Here is a 24,503-nt window from a genome sequence, read left to right on the forward strand (position 1 = left end):
GGCAAAAAGGGAAGGCTCAGGTTATGCTCTGTTTGGAGGCAGTTTCATTGGGGAAGCCGGATGGACTAACAAAAAGCATCATCCTATGTGACCAGTTAGAGGAGAAGATTTAGCTTTCTCTAATTGAGACTAAGTTGGAAGCAAGGACAAAAATTAGGGAAGCTGGCACTTATTGACCAAGTCCTAACCATTTAGAATGCATTGCTGATGGCCAGGCGCGGTGGCTTACACCTGTAATCCCAGCACTTTGGGAGGCTAAGGCGGGTGAATCACGAGGTCAGGAGTTCAAGACCAGCCTGGCCAATATGGTGAAACCCTGTCTCTACTAAAAATACAAAAAATTAGCTGGGCATTGTGGCAGCCACCTGTCATCCCAGCTACTCGGGAGGCTGAGGCAGGAGAATCCAGGAAGCAGAGGTTGCAGTGAGCTGAGATTGTGCCACTGCATTGCAGTCCGGGTGACAGTGTGAGACTCCATCTCAAAAAAATAAATAAGTAAAATAAAATAAAATTTTTTAAAACTCAAAAAAAAAAAAAAGAGAGCCAGGCACAGTGGCTGATGCCTGTAATACCAGCACTTTGGGAGCCCAAAATGGGTGGATCACTTGAGGTCAGGAGTTCGAGACCAGCTTGGTCAACATGGTAAAACCCATCTCTACTAAAAATACAAAAATTAGCTAGGCATGGTGTTGGACAAGTGTAATCCCAACTACCCAGGAGGCTGAGGCAGGAGAATCACCTGAACCCAGGAGTTGGAGGTTGCAGTGAGCCAAGATCGCACCATTGCACTCCAGCCTGGGCAGCAGGAGTGAAAATCTGTCTCAAAAAAAAAAAAAAAATAGAATGCATTGCTGTTAAGGTTGTGGTTTGGTGTCCTGGACCACCTGCTACAAGGGTTCTGGTTCAGAGTTTATTTTTGCATAAGTTCTGGCCATTGTCCCTTTGTACATGTGGGTATCTCAGGAATGAATCAACCCCTGTGCCATCAGTACCTTCAGTGCATGGAGTGGGTTGGGGAAAGGTGGCATTTGTTGAACAAAGTGAAAGCCTATCTTTGACATTGGCTCATCCAGCCAATAAACAATTTAGAGCAAATTAATAAAAACAAAATAATTTTGCTGTGAGCCTAAACTGCCCTAAAAAATAAGAATAACATCATAATTCAAAAAGGTACTTTCGTAATAAGAGTAAGGTATCTTTCAGGTCATAGCGCTAACCCAGTTGTCTTCCTGGGTACAAATGTAAACGCCTTACATCCACCTCGACTTCTGGAAGGACGAAACAGGAATCTAGGACAGCCATGGGTGAATACGGTTTTGTCCAGTCACCAGGGGTGGCAAGCCTTTAGGGAACACACAGAGGGCAAGGAGGAGCTGAAGTATCTACGAAAAATAAGGACTCTTCGTAAGCGCTTACGCTGTAATAATCCCAGCACTTTGGGAGGCCGAGGTGAAAAGATTGCTTGAGCTCCGGAGTTCAAGACCAGATAAAGAAACCCCATCTCAAAAATAAATAAATAAAATAAGGACTTCTGCGGGTGATGAAGTTTAAACCTGGGGGTTTTCAGATTCTCCGGGCACCCGAAGTAAAGGTATAGAATCAGACCAGGTGGACATTTCTACAGTTTATCTTTCTGTTCTTCGCAAATGGTTGAGGGAAGAGACACTTCAAGGGGAGGGATTTTATCTCAAAATAATAACTAGCGAGTCTGCTAAACATCTCTGGCAAAGGAAGGATTTTAGGGCTCACAGCGTTGCTTTTCAATTTGTAATTACAAAACCGTGGCACGCCACTTCCCGCTTCTCGCCACCAACCCAACCACCCCGCCCCCAGCCTTGTCCGGAGAAGGAGGGTCCCCACCTGCCTCTAGGAAGCTCGCGCGAGCCAGGAGCTGAGACTGCGATGAGCTGTGAGACCGGTGCGCGCCGGCCGGGCGTCGGGGCTTTACGGTAACTGGGCCGTGCGGCGGCGCTGCCTTCGTGCGCCTGCGCAGAGCCGTTGCGGCCCGAGCGCTTGCAGGTTGAGCGGTTTCTAGCCGGCTCCGCTGAGCGGCCGGCGGCTCGACCCAGCCTGTGGCCTCGGCGTCCGCCTCCCGCGGTGCCCTCGGTAACTCGGCGGCCCTCCTGGAGCAGGCGCCCAAGACGTGGGAGGGCGAACGAAATAAACGAAAATAGAGATTTTCCGGAAGGCGAAATACACATCCTCCCTCTGCGCCTGAGCTTGGAGGCGGGCGGCGGTGGGCGCGGGGCACCGTCCCCGGGGAAACTGAGGCTCCGGCAGGTCCGGGCCGGGGGCGGAGAGGAATGTGGGAGGGCGCGGGGCGCCCTTTGCTCTTCGTACCAAGCTCGACCGAGCCGCCCCTTCCCACCCCCCGCTGTCAACCAGGCCTCCCAAAATAGAGACTGGGCGCTGTCCCCACAGGATCTCCGAGGACCTTGTCCCCGCGGCTTCCTTGGGCTGGCTTTGGACGACGCTTTCGCCTTCCTAGTGCCTGGGATCCGCCGACATGAATCCCATCGTGGTGGTCCACGGCGGCGGGGCCGGCCCCATCTCCAAGGATCGGAGGGAGCGAGTGCGCCAGGGTGTCGTCAGAGCCGCCACCGTGGGCTACTGCATCCTCCGGGAGGGCGGGAGCGCCGTGGACGCCGTGGAAGGAGCTGTGGTTGCCCTGGAGGACGATCCTGAGTTCAACGCAGGTAAATATGCCTTTCAGCTAGCAAATAATGTGAGTCAAGTCAAGCTCCTCCTTCAGAATAAATAGAACCTATGTACAGTGTCAGGGAATCTAATGAGCTTTAGAGTAAAACTAAATATGTAAAAAAAAAAAAGAAATAAGACGTCAGTCAATAAATATAAAATGTACATTGGTTCCCTCTGGAAAGGTAGGACTACTGTGGGGGGCGGTTCCAGGTCATAGGTAGATTCAAAGATTTCTGACAGACAGTTGGTTTAAAGCTTTGTGTAAAGACCTAGACTCCACAGAAGGGAATGTCTGGATTATATAAGGACTTGTGGCTGCAGATGGAATTACTAGAAAGCGGTTGAGCACGGTGGCTCACGCCTGTAATCCCCGCACTTTGGGAGGCCAAGGCGAGCAGATCACCTGAGGTTAGGCGTTTGAGGCCAGCCTGGCTGGAACCTGTAATCCCAGGTACTCGGAAGGCCAAGGCAGGAGAAGCACTTGAACCTGGGAGGCAGAGGTTGCAGTGAGCCGAGATCAAGCCACTGCACTCCAGCCTAGACAACAGAGCAAGACTCCATCTCAAAAGAAAAATTAAAAATAGAAGGGAATGTCTGTGGTTAAAATAAGGGGTGGGGAGATCACGACTCCCCTCCCCCTATGCAGAGGAACTCCCCATGTAGCAGGCTATTAAGAAAATAAATTGTAAATGTTTCTTATCAAAGTTGATTCTCTCCTGAATCAGGAAAAGAGCCTAGAAAAGGATAGCTTTGCAGGACTATTTCACAGTATGGCAAAGAAACATAATTTGGGCTAAAATAGTTCACTTTCAGGCCTTACTTTGTGTCATGTCATGTCATACTGGAGTCCTGCTGGAATTTGGTATCTTATTGCTACAATCAAAGTCAGTTTTGTCAGTCTTAAGTTCTGTTTTAATGTTAATGCTGGTCAGCTGGGCCTGAATTCCAAAAGGAAGGAGGGAATAATGAGGAGGCATATTTTACCTCCCCCTGACAAGTTTCCAAAGGTTTCAGGTTAACTTTGGAATGCAGAGTATATTCTTTTGTGTTTCTCTTCTTTCACTCAGTCCACCCTTTTTTAGAATATTAATCATTATAGCATGTATCAGGCAGTGGTCTAAGAAATTTACTTGATTTATTTAATCTGAACATTAAATGAGTTGATCATTTAACTCAAGTTGGTTAACTTGAGTTAGTTCAACTCAAGTTGGTTAAACTAACTCAACTTAACTCATAATGAACATTAAATGATTGAGTTAGGCAAAATTATTATCCTCATATCTTAAGGCACAAAAAGATTAACTTGCTGGAAGACATTCATCTCTTTTTTTTTTTTAAATGGAAAACCTGACATCTAGGCTAGGGATTAAAATATTTCTTGGAATTATACCACCCACCCAACATCTGTGAGGGAAAAGAATTTCAGGAAATCTTAATCTTTGTTCTGTCCCCTTTACAAAGCACTCTGTAACACTCTTTAAATTGTGTAAGTCTACCTGAGACCGGCACACAGTGGCTCATGCCTGTAGTCCCAGCACTTTGGAAAGCTGAGGTGAGCGGATGGCTTGAGCTCAGGAATTCAATGCCATCCTGAGCAACATGGCAAAACCCCACCTCCAAAGAAAATATAAAAAACAGTGTGGTGGCACGAGCCTGTAGCCCCAGCTTCTCAGGAGGCTGAGGTGGGAAGATTGCTTAAGCCCAGGAGATCAAGGCTGCAATGAGCCAAGACTGTGCCACTGCACTCCAGCCTGGGCGACAGAGTGAGACCCTGTCTCTAAAAATAAAAATAAGTAAATCTGAATTTAAAATGAGACCTCTAACAGTATGCTTACATGGCTCAATTTGTGGAACCAGAATTTACCAGATAGGGACTGACTTTGCCAGCAGAGGGAGCAGCCAGCTCTTTCTGTGGGTGACTTGTTAAACCATTGCCTCTTAGCACTCAGAACCCCCTGGGCTGACAAACCCTCACTTATTTACACAGGACCTTTATTTGAAATGGGTCATTTTGGTTTCCCGTCTCTTATTCTAACAATTCCTCATCTGCATGAATTGGGAAGTACGGATTAGGGAATTGGAGCAGCTAGTTCTCATTTTTTTTGCTCTCTATCCAGAGGCCTTCCTTCTCAATGTCTCCCCTCTCATCTTTCAAATGTCTGCTATTCAGCACATTGAGGAAGAAAAGAGTAGAGCTGAAAAGAAGGAAAAAAAGGATTCTGAGGGGAAAGGTGGGACTTTGAACAGCATACTGCGAACCTTTCCGTACAGGCAAACAATATTCCCAGCAGTCTCTGCCATAATCCTCTAGAATAAATAACTGTTTGGGAACTTCATACACAAAGCTGATCCCAGTAGGTATTGAGTTCAGTGGCAATAATTAGCATTCATGACACAACTTGCCTGAACATTTGTAAAAAACATTATGTTTACATTCTATTCCTGTTTCGATATGGATTTTACTTTATGTTTAAAGCTAGTTTCATAATAGTTTATTAAAAAGTGGTTGATTTTTAGATACCAACACTGTAAAGATTGAACTTGCAAATCTGAATGCTAGAAATATTCTTTAAAAACTTCCTTAGATTGGCAGCCAAATAATGACTATTTGCTTTCACTAGAGCTCGGTTGTATTTACACAGCACTTTAGATATTAATTCTCTCTACAATTCAGTGTTATAAACTGCTAGAGAATCTTTGAGAGAACAGGATTTTTTTCATTTATCTACTCTCTTTCTGGACTTACAGAATCAATAAGGTAAAGATCTGTGGTGGAGTCTAGGAATTGTTACTTCTTTGTTTTGAAGATTCCCAGGTGATTCTGAGATACAACCAGGTTTAGAATCTACAAACCTAATACCACCATACAATTTTAATGGGTTTGGTGGCTGGTTTTTGGTATAATTTGCACATAGTAAAATTCTCTTTCCAGTATACAGTTCCCCGACACTGACAGATACATGGAGTCATGTAACTACCACGGCAATCAAGATATAAAACAGTTCCGTTACTCTCCCACGTGCCTGTGAGTCCACGGCTCCATTCACTCCCAGCTCCTGGCAACAACTCATCTGTTCTCTATCCCGGTAGTTTTGCCATTTCCGAATGTCATAAATGGCAGCACTTTGGGAGGCTGAGGCAGGTGGATCACTTGAGGCCAGGAGTTCAAGAACAGCCTGGCCAACATGGCGAAACACTGTCTCTACTAAAAATACAAAACATAGCCCATCGTGGTGTCACATACCTGCAGTCCCAGCTACTCAGGAGGCTAAGGCACAAGAATCACTTGAACCTGGGAGGTGAAGGTTACAGTGCTGCCACTGCAATCCAGCCTGGGCAACAAAGGGAGACTCAAAAAAAAAAAAAAAATGAATGTCATAAATAGAATCATGCAATATGTAACCTTAGTCTGTATTCTTCAGTTAGCTAATGCATTAGAGTGTTACCTGTGTAGACATGAGTATCAGTCATTTTTCCCTTTCAATTGAGTAGTAATTCATTGTATGAATATACCACAGTTGATTTAACCATGTAACAGCTAAAGGACATGTTCCATTTGGGGCCATTATAAATAAAATCACTGTAAATATTTGCATACAGGTTTTTATGTGAACATAAGTTTTTATCTCCCTTAAGAGTGAATATGTAGGAGTGAGACTGCTGGCTTGTGGCAAGAATTTAACTTCATTATAAACTGCCAAACTTTTACTTTTCCCACTATCAATGTGTGGAAGTTCCACTTAGAAGTCAGGCACGGTGGCTCACACCTATAATCTCAGCACGTTGGGAGGCCAAAGCAGGTGGATCACGAGGTCAAGAGTTTGAGACCAGTCTGGCCAACATAGTGAAATCCCATCTCTACTAAAAGTACAAAAATTAGTTGCGTGTGGTGGCGGGTACTTGTAGTCCCAGCTACTTGGGAGACTGAGGCAGAAGAATCACTTGAACCCGGGAGGTGGAGGTTGTGGTCAGCCAAGATCCCACCACTGGACTCCAGCCTGGGTGACAAGAGTAAGACTCTGTCTCAAAAAAATAAAAATAAAATTATCCACTCTGCCTATACATGTCTTTTAATTAGTGTATTTAGAAGATTTGCATTTTATATAATCACTGATACATTGAGGTGTAAACCTGCTATTGTGTGTCTAGTATTCTGTTTGCTGGTTTTGCTTTCTTTTTCTTGCCTCCCTATGAGTTACTTGAGCATTTTTTAGAATTTCGTTCTGTTTTACCTGTAGTATTATTGAGTGTATTTCTCTGTCTAGATGCTGTAGGTGTTTGCTCTAGAATTTATGCTGTAGATGGATAAACACATGTAACTTATCACAGTCTAAAAAGTTAACACTTTACCAGGTTATGCAGCCTATAGAAGACTTACCTTTCTTTATAGTCCCTTTACCCTCCCCTGCTGATCATATAATTGTCTGAGATATTTCCGCTATGTACATTGAGAACCACTTCAGACAGTGTTACCATTTTTGCTTTAAACGGCAAATGTAATTTGGAAAATTCAAGAGGAGAAGGAAAGTCTATCATATTTACCCTTTTTTTTAACTCCTTCCTTTATTCTTCCTTCCTCATGTTCCAGGATGCCTTTTTGGCCAAGCATGGTGGCTCACACATGTAAACCCAGCACTTTGGGAGGCCAAAAACACTACTGTTTGCCTACACATGCTAGACATTGTTCTGAGTGTTTAATATGCAATATCTACCTCATTGGTGGTTGTAAGGATTAAATGAGTTGATGTTCTTACTCATTTTACAGATGAGGAAACAGGCACAAAGAGGTTGAGAAGCACAGCTAGGTTTGTAGGCATTATCTGGGCAGAGAAATACAGAGAGAGGGTGCTAGTGGTAAAAACAACAGCATGTGCAAAGGCACAGTGACACGCGGGCTCCTGGTATATAGTAGTCCTCCCTTATCTATGGGGGATGTGTTCCAAACCGCCTGTGGGTACCTGAAACCAACCAATGGTACTCAACCTTCCATGCATACTTACATACATATGATAAAGTTTAGTATCTTAATTCAGCACAGTAAGAGATTAATAACAGTAACTGATAATAAAATAGAACAATTGTGACAGTATGCCAGCATCACTACTCTTGCACTTTAAGAACATTATTAAGTAGAATAAGGTTTCTCGAGCACAAACACTGTGGTACTACTCAATAATCAAGATGGCTGCTAAGTGACTAACAGCAGGGAACCTATACAGTGTGGATGTGCTGGACAAAGGGAGGAATCGGAGCTGGGCGCTCTGGCTCATGCCTGTAATTCCAGCACTTTGGGAGGCTGAGGCAGGTGAATCATGAGGTCAGGAGTTCAAGACCAGCATGGCCAATATGGTGTAACCTCGTCTTTACTAAAAATACAAAAATTAGCCAGGTGTGGTGCCACACGCCCGTGGTCCCAGCTACTCGGGAGGCTGAGGCAGAAGAATCACTTGAACCTGGGAGACGGAGGTTGCAGAGATCACGCCACTGCACTTCAGCACTTCAGCCGGGGCAATAGAGCGAGACTCTGTCTCAAAAACAATAATAATAAAAATGAAGGAATCACATTGTTTATTACTGGAATTTTCCATTTAAAAATTTGGGGCCAAGGTTGACCAAGGGTTAACTGAAACCTCAGAAGCAAGGCTGTAGATAAAGGGGACTACTGTATTCAGGGAAACCTAATATTTCAGGAAAATATAGCCAAGGAGAGAAAATGAAGCTGGAAAAGCAGGTCAGAGGTCAGGTTGGGAAGGGCTTTGTACTTTTTATTTTGTAGGTCATGAAATGCCAAGTCAGACTTCTTTTTTTTTTTTTTTTTTTAGATGAAATCTTACTCTGTCACTCTTGGCTCATGGCAAACTCCACCTCTCGTGTTCAGGTGATTCTCCTGCCTCAGCCTCCTGAGTAGCTGAGATTATAACCACGTACCACCACATCAGGCTAATTTTTATATTTTTAGTAGAGACAGGGTTTCACCATGTTGGCCAAGCTGGTCTCAAACTCCTGACTGCAAGTGATACACCCACCTTGATTTCCCAAAGTTCTGGGATTACAGGCATGAGCCACTGCAACCAGCCTCCAAGTCAAGATTTCTCTCATTAAAAAAAAAAAAAAAAAAAAAAAATGTTCCTCTGGCAATGGAATAGAGGATGAATTAAATAATTAAATGGGGCAAATTTGAGGAAAATCTGGAGCTGTTTCTTTTTTTTTTTTTTTTTTTTTTTGAGACAGAGTTTCGCTCTTGTTACCCAGGCTGGAGTGCAATGGCGCGATCTCAGCTCACCGCAACCTCCGCCTCCTGGGTTCAGGTAATTCTCCTGCCTCAGCCTCCTGAGTAGCTGGGATTACAGGCATACGCCACCACGCCCAGCTAGTTTTTTGTATTTTTAGTAGAGACGGGGTTTCACCATGTTGACCAGGATGGTCTTGATCTCTTGACCTTGTGATATACCCGCCTCGGCCTCCCAAAGTGCTGGGATTATAGGCTTGAGCCACCGCGCCCGGCCGAAAATCTGGAGCTGTTTCTAAATTCTTAATTCTCGCTTTTCAACTTGTTTCTGGTTTTAGGTTGTGGGTCTGTCTTGAACACAAATGGTGAGGTTGAAATGGACGCCAGTATCATGGATGGAAAAGACCTGTCTACAGGAGCAGTGTCCGCAGTCCGGGGTATAGCAAATCCCATTAAACTTGCTCGGCTTGTCATGGAAAAGGTATATTTGACTAAAGCATCATTTTCCTAATTAATTGTTATTGCTGTACTTCAGTGATAAAGGCTCCAACTGTGCAGAAATACTTGAGATCACTGTTCTCATAAAATATATTAAAAAACGGAAGTCATGTATTTGAGTTTCTCAAATCAGCCAAGATTCTTGATTAGTAATCACTGGACAAGTGAGTGATTACTTTATCTTTCTGTATTTTCTTCACAGCACATACAAACTGACCAGACCAGCTATTTAATAGCATTTGTTAAAGATGGATTGAGTTCTCTAAATTTAACATAATATGTAAATCGCACCTCTAGTAACATTCCATCAAGGTCTTTTTTTTTTTTTTTTTTTTTTTTTTGAGACAGAGTTTTGCTCTTGTCCAAGCTGGAATGCAATGACACCATCTCAGCTCACTGCAACCTCCACCTCCCAGGTTCAAGCAATTCTCTTGCCTCAGCCTCCCAAGTAGCTGGGATTACAGGCATGCACCACCACACCTGGCTAATTTTGTATTTTTAATGGAGACGAGGTCTCTCCATGTTGGTCAGGCTGGTCTCAAACTCCAGACCTCAGGTGATCCCCCAGCCTCGGCCTCCCAAAGTGCTGGAATTACAGGTATGAGCCACCATGCTTGGCTGGGGTCTTTTTTTAATGCAAAAACTCAGAAGAGAGCCGGGCTTTGTTCAATATACAGAAAAGCAAAGTACTGGAATTTGTATTTTTGAGCCTTTTCGCTCAAAGAGAAGTGATTATTTCAACACAGTTGGAACCAGTTTAAAAGAGTTAAAATTTTCCAAAAACCAATCCTTTTCTCTCTTCTTTCTGGCGCAGACACCCCATTGCTTTCTGACTCACCACGGTGCAGCGCAATTTGCAGCAGCTATGGGAGTTCCAGAGATTCCGGCAGAAAAACTGATAACAGAGAGAAACAAAAAGCGTCTGGAAAAAGAGAAGCATGAAAAAGATGCTCAGAAAACAGATTGTCAAAAGTAGGTCTTACCTGTAGCTCACATTATTTGAGAGTTATTAAAATATGAAAGTTTGGCAAATACCTGATTATCTACATTTTTTAAATTTTTTTTTTTTTTTTGAGACGGAGTTTTGCTTTTGTTACCCAGGCTGGAGTGCAATGGCGTGATCTCGGCTCACCGCAACTTTTGCCTCCTGGGTTCAGGCAATTTTCCTGCCTCAGCCTCCTGAGTAGCTGGGATTACAGGCACGCGCCACCATGCCCAGCTCATTTTTTGCACCTTAGTAGAGATGGGGTTTCACCATGTTGACCAGGATGGTCTCGAACTCTTGACCTCATGATCCACCCGCCTCGGCCTCCCAAAGTGCTGGGATTACAAGCTGGAGCCCGGCCCCTCTTTTTTTTTTTTTTGAGACAGAGTCTTCTGTTGCCCAGGCTGGAGTGCAGTGGTGCGATCTTAGCTCACTGCAACCTCCACCTTCCGGGTTCAAGCAATTCTTCTTCCTCAGCCTCCTGAGTAGCTGGGACTACAGGCATGTGCCACCATGCCTGGCTAATTTTTTTTTTTTTTTTTAGTAGAGACAGGGTTTATTTAAAAGATTTAGTTAATTTCAAAAAAAAGTAGTGTTAAAATTTTTAGCTTCTATGTAATTTTCGCCTTGATGTGTTATATTTAGTAATTACAATTCATGTTTTATCTTTTTTTTTAATCTTTTTGCACTGGCATCTTGGTATTGCTGGTATTCGGTACAATTCATGATTTACTGTTAAGGTTAATAAAAATTAACCAGGTATGGTGGCTCATGCCTATAATCCCAGCACCTTGGGAGTCTGAGGCGGGCTAGTCACCTGAGGTCAGGAGTTCGAGACCAGCCTGACCAACATGGAGAAACCTCGTCTCTACTAAAAATACAAAATTAGCTGGGCATGGTGGTACATGCTGGTAATCCCAGATACTCAGGAGTCTGAGGCAGGAGAATCTCTTGAACCCAGGAGGCGAAGGTTGTGGTGAGCCAAGGTCTCATCAGTGCACTCCAGCCTGGGAAACAAGAACAAAACTCCGTCTTTAAAAAAACAAACAAAAAAAATTAATAAAAATTTTGTATATTTTACAATTACTTTGATAACTTTTTGGAAATTATACCTGCAAAATACTTTTTTTTTTTAGACAGAGTCACACTCTGTTGCCCAGGCTGGAGTGCAGTGGTGTGATCTCAGCTAACTGCAACCTCTGCCTCCCATGTTCAAGCAATTCTCCTGCCTCAGCCTCCCCAGTATCTGGGATTACAAGTGTGTGCCACCACACTTCGCTAATTTTTGTGTTTTTAGAAGAGACAGGGTTTCACCATGTTGGCCAGACTGGTCTCAAACTCCTGACCTCAGGTGATCTACCCACCTCAGCCTCCCAAAGTGCTGGAATTATACAAGCATGCCTGACCAATTTTTTTTTTTTTATTAGCTCTTTATTTTTTGATGAAAATACATTCTCTACTTGGGAGGCCAAGGCAGGAGAATCACTAGAACTCGGGAGGTGGAGGTTGTGGTGAGCCGAGATCGCGCCATTGCACTCCAGCCTGGGCAACAAGAGTGAAACTCCGTCTCAAAAAAAAAAAAAAAAGAAAAGAAAATACATTCTCATTTTTTACACTTTGGATGTAATTACGTTTCACTTTTAATCCCTTAGATTATTGAAAATGAGTATAAGTCAAGACTTTGATAGAATAAGAATGCTAAAGTGGAGCTCGCAAAAAAAAAAAAAAAAGAAAGAAAAAGGAAGTAAAACTCTTCAAAGAAGCAGGCTGCTTGCATTTGCCAACTCTGGAAACAGTAAAAATAAGCAATCTTCTTCCAGAGTGACCCACATAAAATTCACAAACAAGGCATTACAAAGGTTTTGTTAAATGAAGATCTACTTATTAATCAAAACAATGAAAATTAGTAAGAAAATTATTTTCACCAAATCCACAGTTTGAACAAGTCAGATAAAATCCTTGCAACTTCTTATTCTTTACTAAAGGAAGATTTAATTGCTAATCACAAAGAATCACAGACAAAAAAGCATACAGGCAGTTACAGGAATCGAGGGAAAGAGGCCAAATAAACAGACGATTGATGTTACCGGAAACAGAAAACTATTTATAAAACAGTTTTATAAAGCAGTATATAAAACACAGATGGGATTGATGTTCTTGAAAGAATAATACAATGTGTCCAATACTTAGCCACGCCTAATCTTTTCATGACACTATCAGTACAGTGAGTGCAAAAAACAATGGAAATTTTCTAGGTTTAGTAAAAGAGATTTCAAAATTTGGTAAAACGCTAAACATGTAATGAAAACAATACTATTTTTCTTTTCTGTGAATTTGCCTATTTTTGTCCTATACTCATTTTTTCCTTTGAATTCTTTTTTCTCTTATCAGTCTTTCTTTCTTTCTTTCTTTCTTTATTTTACTTTTTTTTAACATTCTTTATAGATAGATGAGATTTCTCTATGTCGATCAGGCTGGCCTTGATTTCCTGGGTTCAAGTGGTCCTCCTGCTTCAGCCTCTTGAGTAGCAGGAATTATAGGCACAAGCCACTGTGTCTGGCTCTTTCTTATCAGCCTTAAGGTTATACTCTGCTGTAATTTTTTTTTTTAAATTAAAAATACCAAATCTGTTGTTTTTATTTTGCTTTGGCTCTGGTATTTTTGCCATATAAAAGATTTTAGGGCCAGGGACGGTGACTCACGCCTATAATCCCAGCATTTTGGGAGGCCAAACTGGGCAGATCACCTGAGGTCAGGAGTTCGAGACCAGCCTGGCCGACATGGTAAAACCTCGTCTCTACTAAAAATACAACAATTAGCTGGGCATGGTGGCGTGTGCCTGTTGTCTCAGCTACTCAGGAGGCTGAGGCAGGAGAATCACTTGAACCTGAGAGGCAGAGGTTGCAGTGAGCTGAGATGGTGCCATTGCACTCCAGCCTGGGCAACAAGAGCAAGACTCCATCTCAAAAAACAAAATAAAATAACTGGTCTCAAACTCCTGACCTCAGATGATCCGCCTTGGCTTCCCAAAGTACTGGGATAGATTTAATTTTTGGTAATCAAATATGCCTTCCCCTTCTTTTATAGTCATAAGACTTGAAACTCGTAATGTAGTCCCCTAGCCTGACACATGAAGTCACCTAGATTTTCTTGAAAAAATTTGTTTTGTGTTTTATATTTAGATGTTTAGCCATCTGGAGTTAGTTTTTATGATGATGGAAAGTGGGATTCCTATTTGCTTTTCTTCTAGCAAGGATGCCAAATTTCTCTCAAGCCCCTCGAATACCAGACTCTATCCGGCTGCTATTCATTCTCCACGTTACTGCCTAACCTCAAGCTTAAATCCAAAACTGAATTTATTTCTCCACCCTGCTCTACACACACACACACACAGAGACACACACACACACACACCAGCAAGAAAACAGAAAACCTATTCCTAATAGTCTTCTACATTTCAATAATTGTTCTTATATCCTTTCAGCTGCTAAAGCCAAAAGGCTTAATGTCTGTCATGATTTCCAGTCCTCCTGGAAATTCTATCAGCTCTACCTTCAAAATTCCCCAACTCCAGCCTACGTCTTACCTCTCCGCTGAAACCATCCTGACCCAAACCACTGCCTCCTCAAGCCTCCTAACCGGTCTCTGTTTCTACTCTGGTCCTCAGTGAATACCACATTTCAGCCAGAATAATTATTTTAAGATAGGCTGGGCACAGCGTCAGCCAGAATAATTATTTTAAGATAGGCTGGGCATGGTGGCTCACGCCTATAATCCCAGCACTTTGGGAGGCCGAGAAGGATGGATCACTCGAGGCCAGGAGTTCAAGACCAGTGAGCTGAGATCACACCAGTGCACTCCAGCCTGGGCAACAGAACCAGATTCCATCTCAAAAAATATATTTTTTAAGATAAAAATATTATCGATGTATAGCATACATACGGAAGTACACAAATCCCGCGTATGCACATTGATGAATGTTCAGAGGGAAAACACCCGTGTGATCAGCATCTGGTTGAAGAAGGATGTTGCCAGGCTCCCCTCACTCCCCTTTCCACTCACTACCCTGCCCCCAAGGTGACCACTTTGGTAACTTCTACGTAGATGAGTGTTGCCTGTCTTTTACCTTTATTTTCAGTGAAATCGTATAGTATATCCTTTTTTGGCCTCAAGATGATACTTCTGAGATTCATCTGTTTGTTGCAATTGTTCATTCTCATCACAGTGTAGTATTCCAGTTCATTAACACACCACAGCTTATCTGCTCGACCTGTGGTGGACATTTGTGTTTTCAGTTTAGGGTGACAGTAGCTCCCCCTTATCTGCGGTTTTGCTTTCTGTGCTTTCAGTTGCCCACACTCAACTGCGTTCTGATGTTTTGAGAGACTACATTCACATAACTTTTAGTACAGTGTATTGTTATAATCGTATTATTGTATTATTGTTAATCTTTTACTGTACCTAATTTATCAATTAAACTTTATGATAGGTATGTACATACAGTACGTCAGAAAACATAGTATTTATAGAGGTCAGTCATAGCTGAGGTTTCAGGCACCCACTAAGGGTCTTGGAACGTATCCCCTGCAGATAAGCGGGGACTAGTATATTATACCTACTGCTGCTGTGAACACTAATATATGCTTTTTCGGTGAACACCTGCCACATTTCTGATGGACAGATACACAGGTGAATAATTGCTGAGTCATGGAATGTACATATGATCAGTTTTAGTAGATATTGTGAAACGATTTTCCAAAGATGTTGGTACAGTTGGCACTAACAGCAGGATTGAATGAGTGTTCCAGTTCCTGCACACGCTTGCCAGGTTTGATATGTCTCTTTCATTTTAGCCATTCTGCTGCAGGGCGGATAGAGTGGAAAGAATGATTTTTGGTTTTTTTTCCCTGAGACAGAGTCTCGCTCTGTCGCCCAGGCTGGAATGCAGTGGCGCCACCTCGGCTCACTGCAACCTCCGCCTCCTGGGTTCAAGCAATTCTCCTGCCTCAGCTTCCTAAATAGCTGGGATTACAGGCACCCACCACCACACTCAGCTAATTTTTTTGTATATTTAGTAAAGATGGGGTTTCACCATGTTAGCCAGGCTGGTCTCAAACTCCTGACCTCAGGTGATCCACCTGCCTCAGCCTCCCGAAGTGCTGGAATTACAGACCTGAGCCACCACACCTGGTCCAGAGTGATTATTTTTAAGATTAAACTTAGATTGTGGCACTTCTTAACTCAGACTCCCCAGTGTCCTCTCATTTCACTCAGAATAAAAGCCTTTGCAATGGCCTAAAAGTAGGATGATTATATTATTTGCTGTTTAAACTGGAACTCTTATCTTGAGAGTAAAAGTGCCACTATTAATATTTAAGCCATGATAGCAGGCATAAACTTAAACTGTCCTGGGTAACTAGTACATATAGTCACCCCAGTTGTCAGAGACGTTGTGATCTGGCCTTGGCTGTCCCTGTGATCATTCGCCTACCATGCGCTCCCCCATTTTATTCTCCCCAACCATGCTGGCCTCCTTCAAATTCCATGTACATGGCAGGCATGTTTGTGCATTAGAAACATTCCTCCCCAGCAGTTGATATGGCATGTTGCCCCTCTGTCCTGCAGAGACACCCTGTATAAAACAGCGTCTCCCCACCATCACTCTTCCCTGATGCTGCAGTATTATTCTTTGTTTTTTATTTGGGTTTTGGGGGGAGAGAAGGGAGGAGGGTTGGTTTTGTGTGTGTGTGGTGGGGGGGGGGTTCTTGTTCTCCTGACACACTATGGCCCTGTTACTACCACCCTCTACCCCAAATGCATGCTCCATGGAAGAAGGGACTTTGTTTAGCTTACCACTGTGTCCCAACACTTAAAACAGTTCCTCGAGGCCGAGCACAGTGGCTTACACCTATAATCCCACACTTTGGGAGGCCGAGGCAGGTGAATCACCTGAGGTCAGGAATTCAAGACCAGTCTGACAAACATAGAGAAACCCTGTCTCTACTACAAATACAAAATTAGACAGGCATGGTGGCACATGCCTGTAATCCCAGCTACTCGGGAGAATCACTTGAACCCGGGAGGCGGAGGTTGCAGTGATCCAAGATCACACCATTGCATTCCAGCCTGGGCAATAAGAGGAAACTCCATCTCAAAAAAAAAAAAAACAGTGCCTTATATACAATTTATTATAGAATTTTGCTGGTGGGTATTGGGTATTAGTGGACAATTTCTTCAACTTTGTTACAGTCATGTACGGCATGACAGGATGAGAAATGCATAGTTGGGCAATTTCATGGCTGTGCAAACATCATGGGGTGCGCTCACACCCAGAGATGTGCAGAGCCTACTGCACATCCAGGCTGCGCAGCTCAACCTGTTGTCTCCAGGCTACAAACCTGAGCAGCACGTGACTTTGCTGAATACTGTAGGCAGTTGTAACACAATGGTAAGTATTTGTGTATTGAAACATAGAAAAGGTACAGTAAAAATAGAGTCTTACAATCTCATGGGACCACCTTCATATATGTAGATGCAGTCTGTTGTTGATCCAAACATCATGGCACATGACTGTATTTAACAATTCATAATAAAATGTTAAGGGAAATTAACTGATTTGATCTTTACGACAACTGCATGACACAGGGTCCATAGGCAGGCAGCATCAGCAACACCCGGGAGGTTGTCAGAAATGCAGGATCGGCCAGGCACAATGACTCACACCTGTAATCCTAACATTTTGGAAGGCCAAGGCGGGCAGATCACCTGAGGTCATAGATTCGAGACCAGCCTGGCCAACACGGTGAAACCCCATCTTTACAAAAAATTTAAAAATTAGCCAGGTGTGGTGGCACATCCCTGTAATCCCAGCTACTCAGGAGGCTAAAGCAGGAGAATCACTTGAACCTGGGAGGCAGAGGTTGCAGTGAGCCAAGATTGTGCCACTGCACTCCAGTCTGGGTGACAGAGTGAGACTCTGTCTCACACACACACACACACACACACAGGATATTGGGTCCCACCCTGTATCTACCAACTCACTTTTTCCTTTCCTTTCTTCTCTTGGTGGCAGCTTCAAAATCTCTGTGGGCTCAAGGATCCGAGGGATTCTTACAGACACTAAAGTTTGAGATGCACCTTTTTTTTTTCCCTATTTTATGATAGGGACAATGACACAAAAGAAAACTTAAGGGCACAGCTAGCAAACGGTGGTGCTGGGATTGGATGTGCTCTTAAAGCTGAGGTGTAGAGGAGTGTCCAGCAATCCACCTGTAACTTACATGTAGAATGAGAAGCAGGCAGGTTCTCTCTAGAATGTTGGAGTTAAAGGGTGAAGCTACATTGTTGGTTATGGGGTTCATTCTCATTTTCAGCCTGTCCCTTTTTTCTGTTTACTTTTGGCAGAAACTTGGGAACTGTGGGTGCTGTTGCCTTGGACTGCAAAGGGAATGTGGCCTACGCAACCTCTACAGGGGGTCTCGTTAATAAAATGGTCGGCCGCGTCGGGGACTCGCCGTGTGTAGGTAGGACCAAGGGATGGCTCCTGCCCCTTCTCGTTTCCTCCATCCTCAGGCTCTCCTCGTTCCCTATTCCCGGCCCCCGCTCCCTTTCTTGCTGCGTTCCCTTTCTGCTCTTGGTGCAGCTCCAAGATGTCTGGGAGTGAAATGGGGTTGGAAGGGGCTGTTCGGGGCCCTGCTTTGGGAGGGTGTTTGTATCGGCGGCACTGTTTTCCTAGAACGCGTGCCTTTTCGGAACAACGTGGGGAGAGAAGTGGAGACAGGGACGCTAAAGTTGCCCCCCATTTACCCAATAGAGATTCTGCCTTCTCCTTAGCCTCAGTTTCAGGATCTGCAGACTTACTTGAGTGAGGCTTGCTCCCCAGACATGGGCTCTAATTAGCAATCTGAGAAATCTGAGAGTTTAAGACTGCGGTTATTAGATTTGAGCAGCATGAAAGCGACAGACTTCTACAGGCATAGTACAGATTGAGATGTTGTTTGCAATAACGGGGAAGCGTATCAGCTCATTCCCGTGAGCGGGTGAGAAGCACTTAACGTGTTGTTCTAGTCTTTAGTAATAATCTACACTCTTGAGAATTATTGATACCCTTTTTCTGTCATGAACCTCAGAGACACTGGAGGCTTCCTTAAAGAGTAGAGGCTTGGTAATGCCTCTCCTCCTTCATAAATCACCCAAGAGATAGGAAGTAGTCTACCTTTCTTTCTCCTTAGCAAAAATCCTACCAAACTGTCCCTAGTCAGTAGTGCAGCTTGCTTCAGCTGGGTTCAGACCAGACCACGGGGTCACTCCAGGTTAGATCCTAGAAATTAATTCTTTTTTCAAGACAGAGTCTCGCTCTGGAGGGCAGTGGAGCGATCTTGGCTCACTGCAACCTCCACCTCCCAGGTTCAAGTGATTCTCCTGTCTCAGCCTCCTGAGTAGCTGGGATTACAGGTGCACACCACCACGCCCAGCTAATATTTTTTGTATTTTTAGTAGAGACAGGGTTTCACCATCTTGGCCAGGATGGTCTCAATCTCTTGACCTCGTGATCTGCCCGCCTCGCAGATCCCAAAGTGCTGGGATTACAGGCATGCACCACCGTGCCCAGCCTAGAAATTAACTTTAAACTTCAGTTACAGTGGTAAATCTAGACAAGAAGAGGCATAGCTAAATTCTCAGAAGTCCTTGTCCAGCTATGAGCACAAGGTGTGCTTTGCCTGGCCTTCTGAGCAGCCTAGGCCCCTGGGTGGACAGTCAGGAGGGACAGTGCTAGGCACAGCAGTGGTCACTCAGGCAATCCACTTGTCCTGAGAAGTGCATGTGGTGGGGAGGACAGCTTCACAGACCCGATGCCTGTGCTAGGACCACCCTTGGAGGCACCTGGCCTTCTGTGGTCCTAGAGTAACTGAAAAGCAAGCAAAGACTTGGCTGCTTCCAAATATTAGGGCAGATTGACACCATGGGACCTGGCCAGTTTATTCCGTAGCAGAAGCTTACAGGAAAAAGGAAGGCCATGCGCAGTTGCTCATGCCTGTAATCCCAGCACTGTGGGAGGCCAAGGCAGGTGGATCACAGGTCAAGAGTTCAAGACCAGCCTGGACAGCATGGTGAAACCCTATCTCTACTAAAAATACAAAAATTAGCTGGGTATGGTGGTGCACACCTATAGTCCCAGCTACTCGGGAGGCTGAGTCAGGAGAATCGCTTAAACCCAGGAGGCAGAAGTTGCAGTGAGCCGAGATTGTGCCACTGCCCTCCAGCCAGGTGACAGATGGAGACTCCATCTCAAAAAAAAAAGAAAAAGAAAAAGAGCCGGGCGCGGTGGCTCAAGCCTGTAATCCCAGCACTTTGGGAGGCCGAGGCGGGTGGATCACGAGGTCGAGAGATCGAGACCATCCTGGTCAACATGGTGAAACCCCATCTGTACTAAAAATACAAAAAATTAGCTGGGCATGGTGGCGCGTGCCTGTAATCCCAGCTACTCAGGAGGCTGAGGCAGGAGAATTGCCTGAACCCAGGAGGCGGAGGTTGCGGTGAGCCGATATCGCGCCATCGCACTCCAGCCTGGGTAACAAGAGCGAAACTCCGTCTCAAAAAAAAAGAAAGAAAAAGAAAAAGAAAAAGAAAGGTTCCTCCTCCCACTGCAGCAGCTCACTCACTGCCCAGTGTCATCTCCCTCCAGAACCAGAGCCAGGGATGATCTGCCTTTGAGAACCTCTGGGGCCTTGTGACAATTCAGTGCAACATCTCAAATCCTGAGTCCTTGCCCCATGTCCAGCATCCGTAAGTAAGGCAAATGTCAGTCATCTCTGCTTCTGTATCAACTGCAGGAGAGTAAAAGTGAGTCCTTCCAAAGCTAAAGGACTCAGGCTGGTAGCTGTGTGTGAACAGATAGAGGAATGATTTAGAGAAGGCTGTAAGGTTGCTTGATCCCAGAACAAAATAAGGAAGAATCTTATCAAAGTAGCTTTTGCTGCAGACCCCTGCTTAAGTGGATAGCCCAGAATAGTTCCCTTAGGTCCAGTCATGCCCACCCTCAACGCATAGAGCTGCCCTCCACTGGACAGTGTGCACGGATGTTAGGTTGTGGGTATCCGTTTTCCCAGAATCACTGGAACCTGATGGCCTTGCTAGAGATCCATGTAATGCAGTCACGCTGTTTCTCCTCCATAGTGTGTGGGGCCTGAGGAGGAGGCAGGGAGGGGGGGCTTCATTGAGCAGAAAGGAATGGCTATGCTTCGGGGCCAAGGAGACGCTGTCCTGCTGTAGCTGCTTGTGAAGGTCAGGCCTGCCCTCCTGAGGCTCCCTTTATGCTCCTCCATTCTCGGGCATCTACATGGCGCTTTCTAGTCTAGACCCGCAGCATGCAGACACTGTGGGCTGAAAGGTGGGGAGGGAGGCTCCGGCAGAGTTGGAGGCGTCTGGAAATGAGACAAGAGCCACAGACACACTGATGGGCAAAGTCCAGGTGACCCTCAGAATGTTGCACAAGAACATCAGGGAAAAGAACCAAAATCCTTTAATGGAAATTTTCTCCATATATGCGAGACTAACCTGATTTTCCTAAGAAAGTCTGTGGATCATGGCTGCTAACCTGACCTTCGTCTATACTTGAGCGCCCTTCGTGATTTAACTTTCACATAGCGTCCGACTTCAGATATGGATTTGAATTCCTCAACTGTGAATGCTCAGAACAATCACTCTTTTTGAGCAGGATCCGGAGGTTATGCTGACAATGACATCGGAGCCATCTCAACCACAGGGCACGGGGAAAGCATCCTGAAGGTGAACCTGGCCAGACTCACTCTGTTCCACATGGAACAAGGTACACAGACCACAGGACAAGTCAAATAATTTGTGAAGACAAATGCTTAGAAGGTATTTGATAAGTAAATGCATGGAGACGTGTAGGAAATCCTTTCCTGTTGGCTACAGATGTTGCTTTCAGGTCCTTAATGCTGTCTTGACTCTCCACCTTCCCTTAGGTCTGGAATGGGAGAGCATTGAGTACTGTTATCTTCCACATCTCAGGAGAAGGGGGCAGTGGAGAGACATAGAGCCTGAGAGAGGGAGGGAAGACCCCTCTGCTTGGGCTGATGCTAGGGCGCTGTCTCAGGGCAAGGAGGGGAGGACCCTCCTTTTAAGCATTCAGGTGTTCATTTACCACAAATCCTTCCTAGTTCACTTTGGCGTTTCTAACTGCAAGTGATTTTCCCAGGAGATTCCATTTAGTAACGTGTTTTTTCTCAACCCTTCCTTATTTTCAGGAAAGACACTAGAAGAGGCTGCGGACCTATCGTTGGGTTATATGAAGTCAAGAGTCAAAGGTTTAGGTGGCCTCATCTTGGTTAGCAAGACAGGAGACTGGGTGGCAAAGTGGACCTCTGCCTCCATGCCCTGGGCAGCCGCCAAGGACGGCAAGCTGCACTTTGGAATTGATCCTGGTGAAACTACTATCACAGACCTGGCCTAAGCCCCTGGAAGACTGTGTTCCAGATGCTAGCTTAGAGGAAGAGTACAGTCTCCTCATGAGACATAGCCTAATCAACTAGATCCAGAAACGGGAAAAAAATTGTGCAGTCTGTCACTTGTTTTGTTGCCTTAATAAACATCTGAATGTTTGGTTGAGGGGCAGGTTCTAAAGTCACGAGAGACATGCCCGTGAGCCATAATTACTCTACCGCACTCCAGCCTGGGCAACAGAGCAAGATATCCAAAAAAAAAAAAAAAAGAGAGAGAGAAAAAGCAGCAGCATGATCCTGACACGACAGATTTGGGAGACCCGCAGCATGCAGACACTGTGGGCTGAAAGGTGGGGAGGGAGGCTCCGGCAGAGTTGGAGGCATCTGGAAGTGAGACAAGAGCCACAGACACACTGATGGGCAAAGTCCAGGTGACCCTCAGAATGTTGCACAAGAACATCAGGGAAAAGAACCAAAATCCTTTAAGGGAAATACTCTATGTATGAGAGACTAAACTGATTTTCCTAAGAAAGTTCAGGTCTTCCCTGACTTATCTGGATGTTTCCAGATATTTCCAAAGGACCCAGATACTCCCAAAGAAACCATAGCTCCCTAACCTGCAGATGGAAAGGTCATAATGGAGATGCTGTGGGATTCCGTGAAGTTTCTTGGGTTCAGAGATGAGCCTCCCTCAGTGTTCTCCCATGAGCCAGACTCCACCTGCTGAACACCCTCTGGTCCTCGTATAGTGAGTGACAGAACTCACAGCCTCTCCAACAACAGACAGGAGCCGACCGCTGTAGGGCTGACTCCATGACTTCCTGCGTCCTCATCCTGTTTTGTGCTTTGAGATTCTTCCCACCTCCCCACCTCCAGCAGCTGGATCGGGCGCTGTGCAGTGTGGTCAGCATGCTGAAGAAAGTCATTTCCTTGGGGACAATATTCCCCTTTATCTCCTGTTACACTGGAAATGCGACATGTAATGTAATTCCGCTGTAATATCCATGCTCAGGTTTTTAGTGTCTCAGAGCTCACCTTCTCTCTGGAAAGAAATTGCCTAACTTTACATTCCATGTGCTGCTAATAAAATGTATTTTGAAAGAGTAAGAGTGTGGTTGGGAGTCACTGTTGACAAAGACCAGAAGGCACACGAGCTGTCCCCTTGGTCTCAAGTCCGACGTACCAAAGAAACCTTGAGATGGGGGTGGTGTGGGGGGTGGTACCTGCCCCCTTGTAGAGGACATGTCAGTTTTTCCCAAGAACTGAACTGAGTGGCTTAAGGAAGAAGCCAAACCATGTTAGGGTTGATGGCTCAGTCCTCCTGCAGTTTGCCAATATTCACCCCAGACAGAGGTGCGCAGTTCTGGCTCCTGTCCCCAAACCCTCCTTGGGGCTGTGTCAGCTGCTCCAAACCAGAGAGAAAGAAATGGCACTTAGGGGCAGAACTGAGTTTGAATCCTGCTTCTCACTACCTGGGTGACCCTGCGCAAATTAACTTTTAAGAATGTTTCATCTATAAAGTGGATTACTGTGATGATGAAAGGAAGGTAAAGAAAAACTGCAGTTCTCGGTGTTTTGCTTTAAGGATGTTATGGACAAATACAGAAACTGTGGCTAGGCCCCGATGGAGTTTCTGTCCTTAAAAACCTCGACATGCAACAACTGCCCCTTTAGGAACAAGGATTTTGTTAGCAGGTGTATTCGCTGGGGATTGCCACAACATGAGTCCGCAGACGAAGTGGCTTAACCAACAGAAATGTATTAATACTTTCTCCGTTCTGGAGGCTGAAAGTCTGAGATCAAGGAGCAGCCGCGTTGGTGTCTCCCGAGGCCTCTCCGTGGCTTGTGTAATAGCTGGCCATCTTCCTGCTGGGTCCTCATGTGGTCTGTCCTCTGTACATGCACAGCCCTGCCGCCTGTCTCTATACGTCCTAACCTCCTCTTCTTATGAGGACACCTGTCATATTGGACTAGAGTGGACCCCAATGACCTCATTTAACTTTAATCACCTCTTCTTTAAAGGTCCCGTCTCCACATACACGCACATGCTGAGGTCCTGGGGGTTAGGGTTTCAGCTTGTGAATTTGGGAGGGGACAGAATTCAGCCCATAATAGGAGGCAAAACAGAATCGTCCTGGTGTTTGGAAAAGGGAGGCCTTTTGGAAAAGACAACAAATGGCTAACAGATAGAAAAAAGGAAGGAGGCCAAACGTGGCGGCTCACACCTGTAATTCCAGCACCTTGGGAGGCTGAGGCGGGCAGATCAGGAGGTCAGGAGTTTGAGACCAGCCTGACCAACATGGTGAAACCTCATCTCTACTAAAAGATATAAAAATTAGCTGGGTGTGGTGGTACATGCCTGTAATCCCAGCTACTCGGGAGACTGAGGCAGGAGAATTGCTTGAACCCAGGAGGTAGAGGTTGCAGTGAGCCGAGATTGCACCACTGCACTCCAGCCTGGGTAATAGAACGAGACTCCCTCTCAAAAAAAGAAAAAAGAAAAAAAGAAGGAGCTGGGGGGATAGGGAGGCCAGTTGAAAATGATTTTGAGCTTGTCTCATCAGTTCTCCAGTTCAGGAGGAAATTGACTAGTTATTAAAGACTGCTGTAGGCTCGGCTTGTGGCC

At 44.9% G+C, this 24,503-nt stretch overlaps 1 protein-coding gene across 3 annotated transcripts; it reads left to right on the forward strand.

Annotated features, from left to right (window-relative positions):
- Positions 1 to 1,978: 1,978 nt before the first annotated feature.
- Positions 1,979 to 22,984, forward strand: ASRGL1 (asparaginase and isoaspartyl peptidase 1). 3 transcript variants are annotated; one of them, XM_039471407.2, is made up of 7 exons: positions 1,980 to 2,280; positions 2,422 to 2,696; positions 9,268 to 9,410; positions 10,242 to 10,399; positions 17,817 to 17,935; positions 21,130 to 21,240; positions 21,683 to 22,984. In XM_039471407.2, the coding sequence occupies exons 2-7, from the start codon at positions 2,507 to 2,509 to the stop codon at positions 21,886 to 21,888; spliced, it is 927 nt and encodes a 308-aa protein (XP_039327341.2). In that variant the 5' UTR covers positions 1,980 to 2,280; positions 2,422 to 2,506; the 3' UTR covers positions 21,889 to 22,984. The 3 variants fall into 3 exon arrangements, with proteins under 3 accessions (XP_074257697.1, XP_039327341.2, XP_039327342.2); XM_039471408.2 differs by having other exon boundaries at positions 1,980 to 2,106; XM_074401596.1 differs by having other exon boundaries at positions 1,979 to 2,696; positions 21,130 to 21,293; positions 21,683 to 21,771.
- Positions 22,985 to 24,503: the final 1,519 nt, after the last annotated feature.

The sequence above is a fragment of the Saimiri boliviensis genome, chromosome 6 (assembly GCF_048565385.1).
Source record: "Saimiri boliviensis isolate mSaiBol1 chromosome 6, mSaiBol1.pri, whole genome shotgun sequence".
Classification (NCBI taxonomy): Eukaryota; Metazoa; Chordata; class Mammalia; order Primates; family Cebidae; genus Saimiri; species Saimiri boliviensis.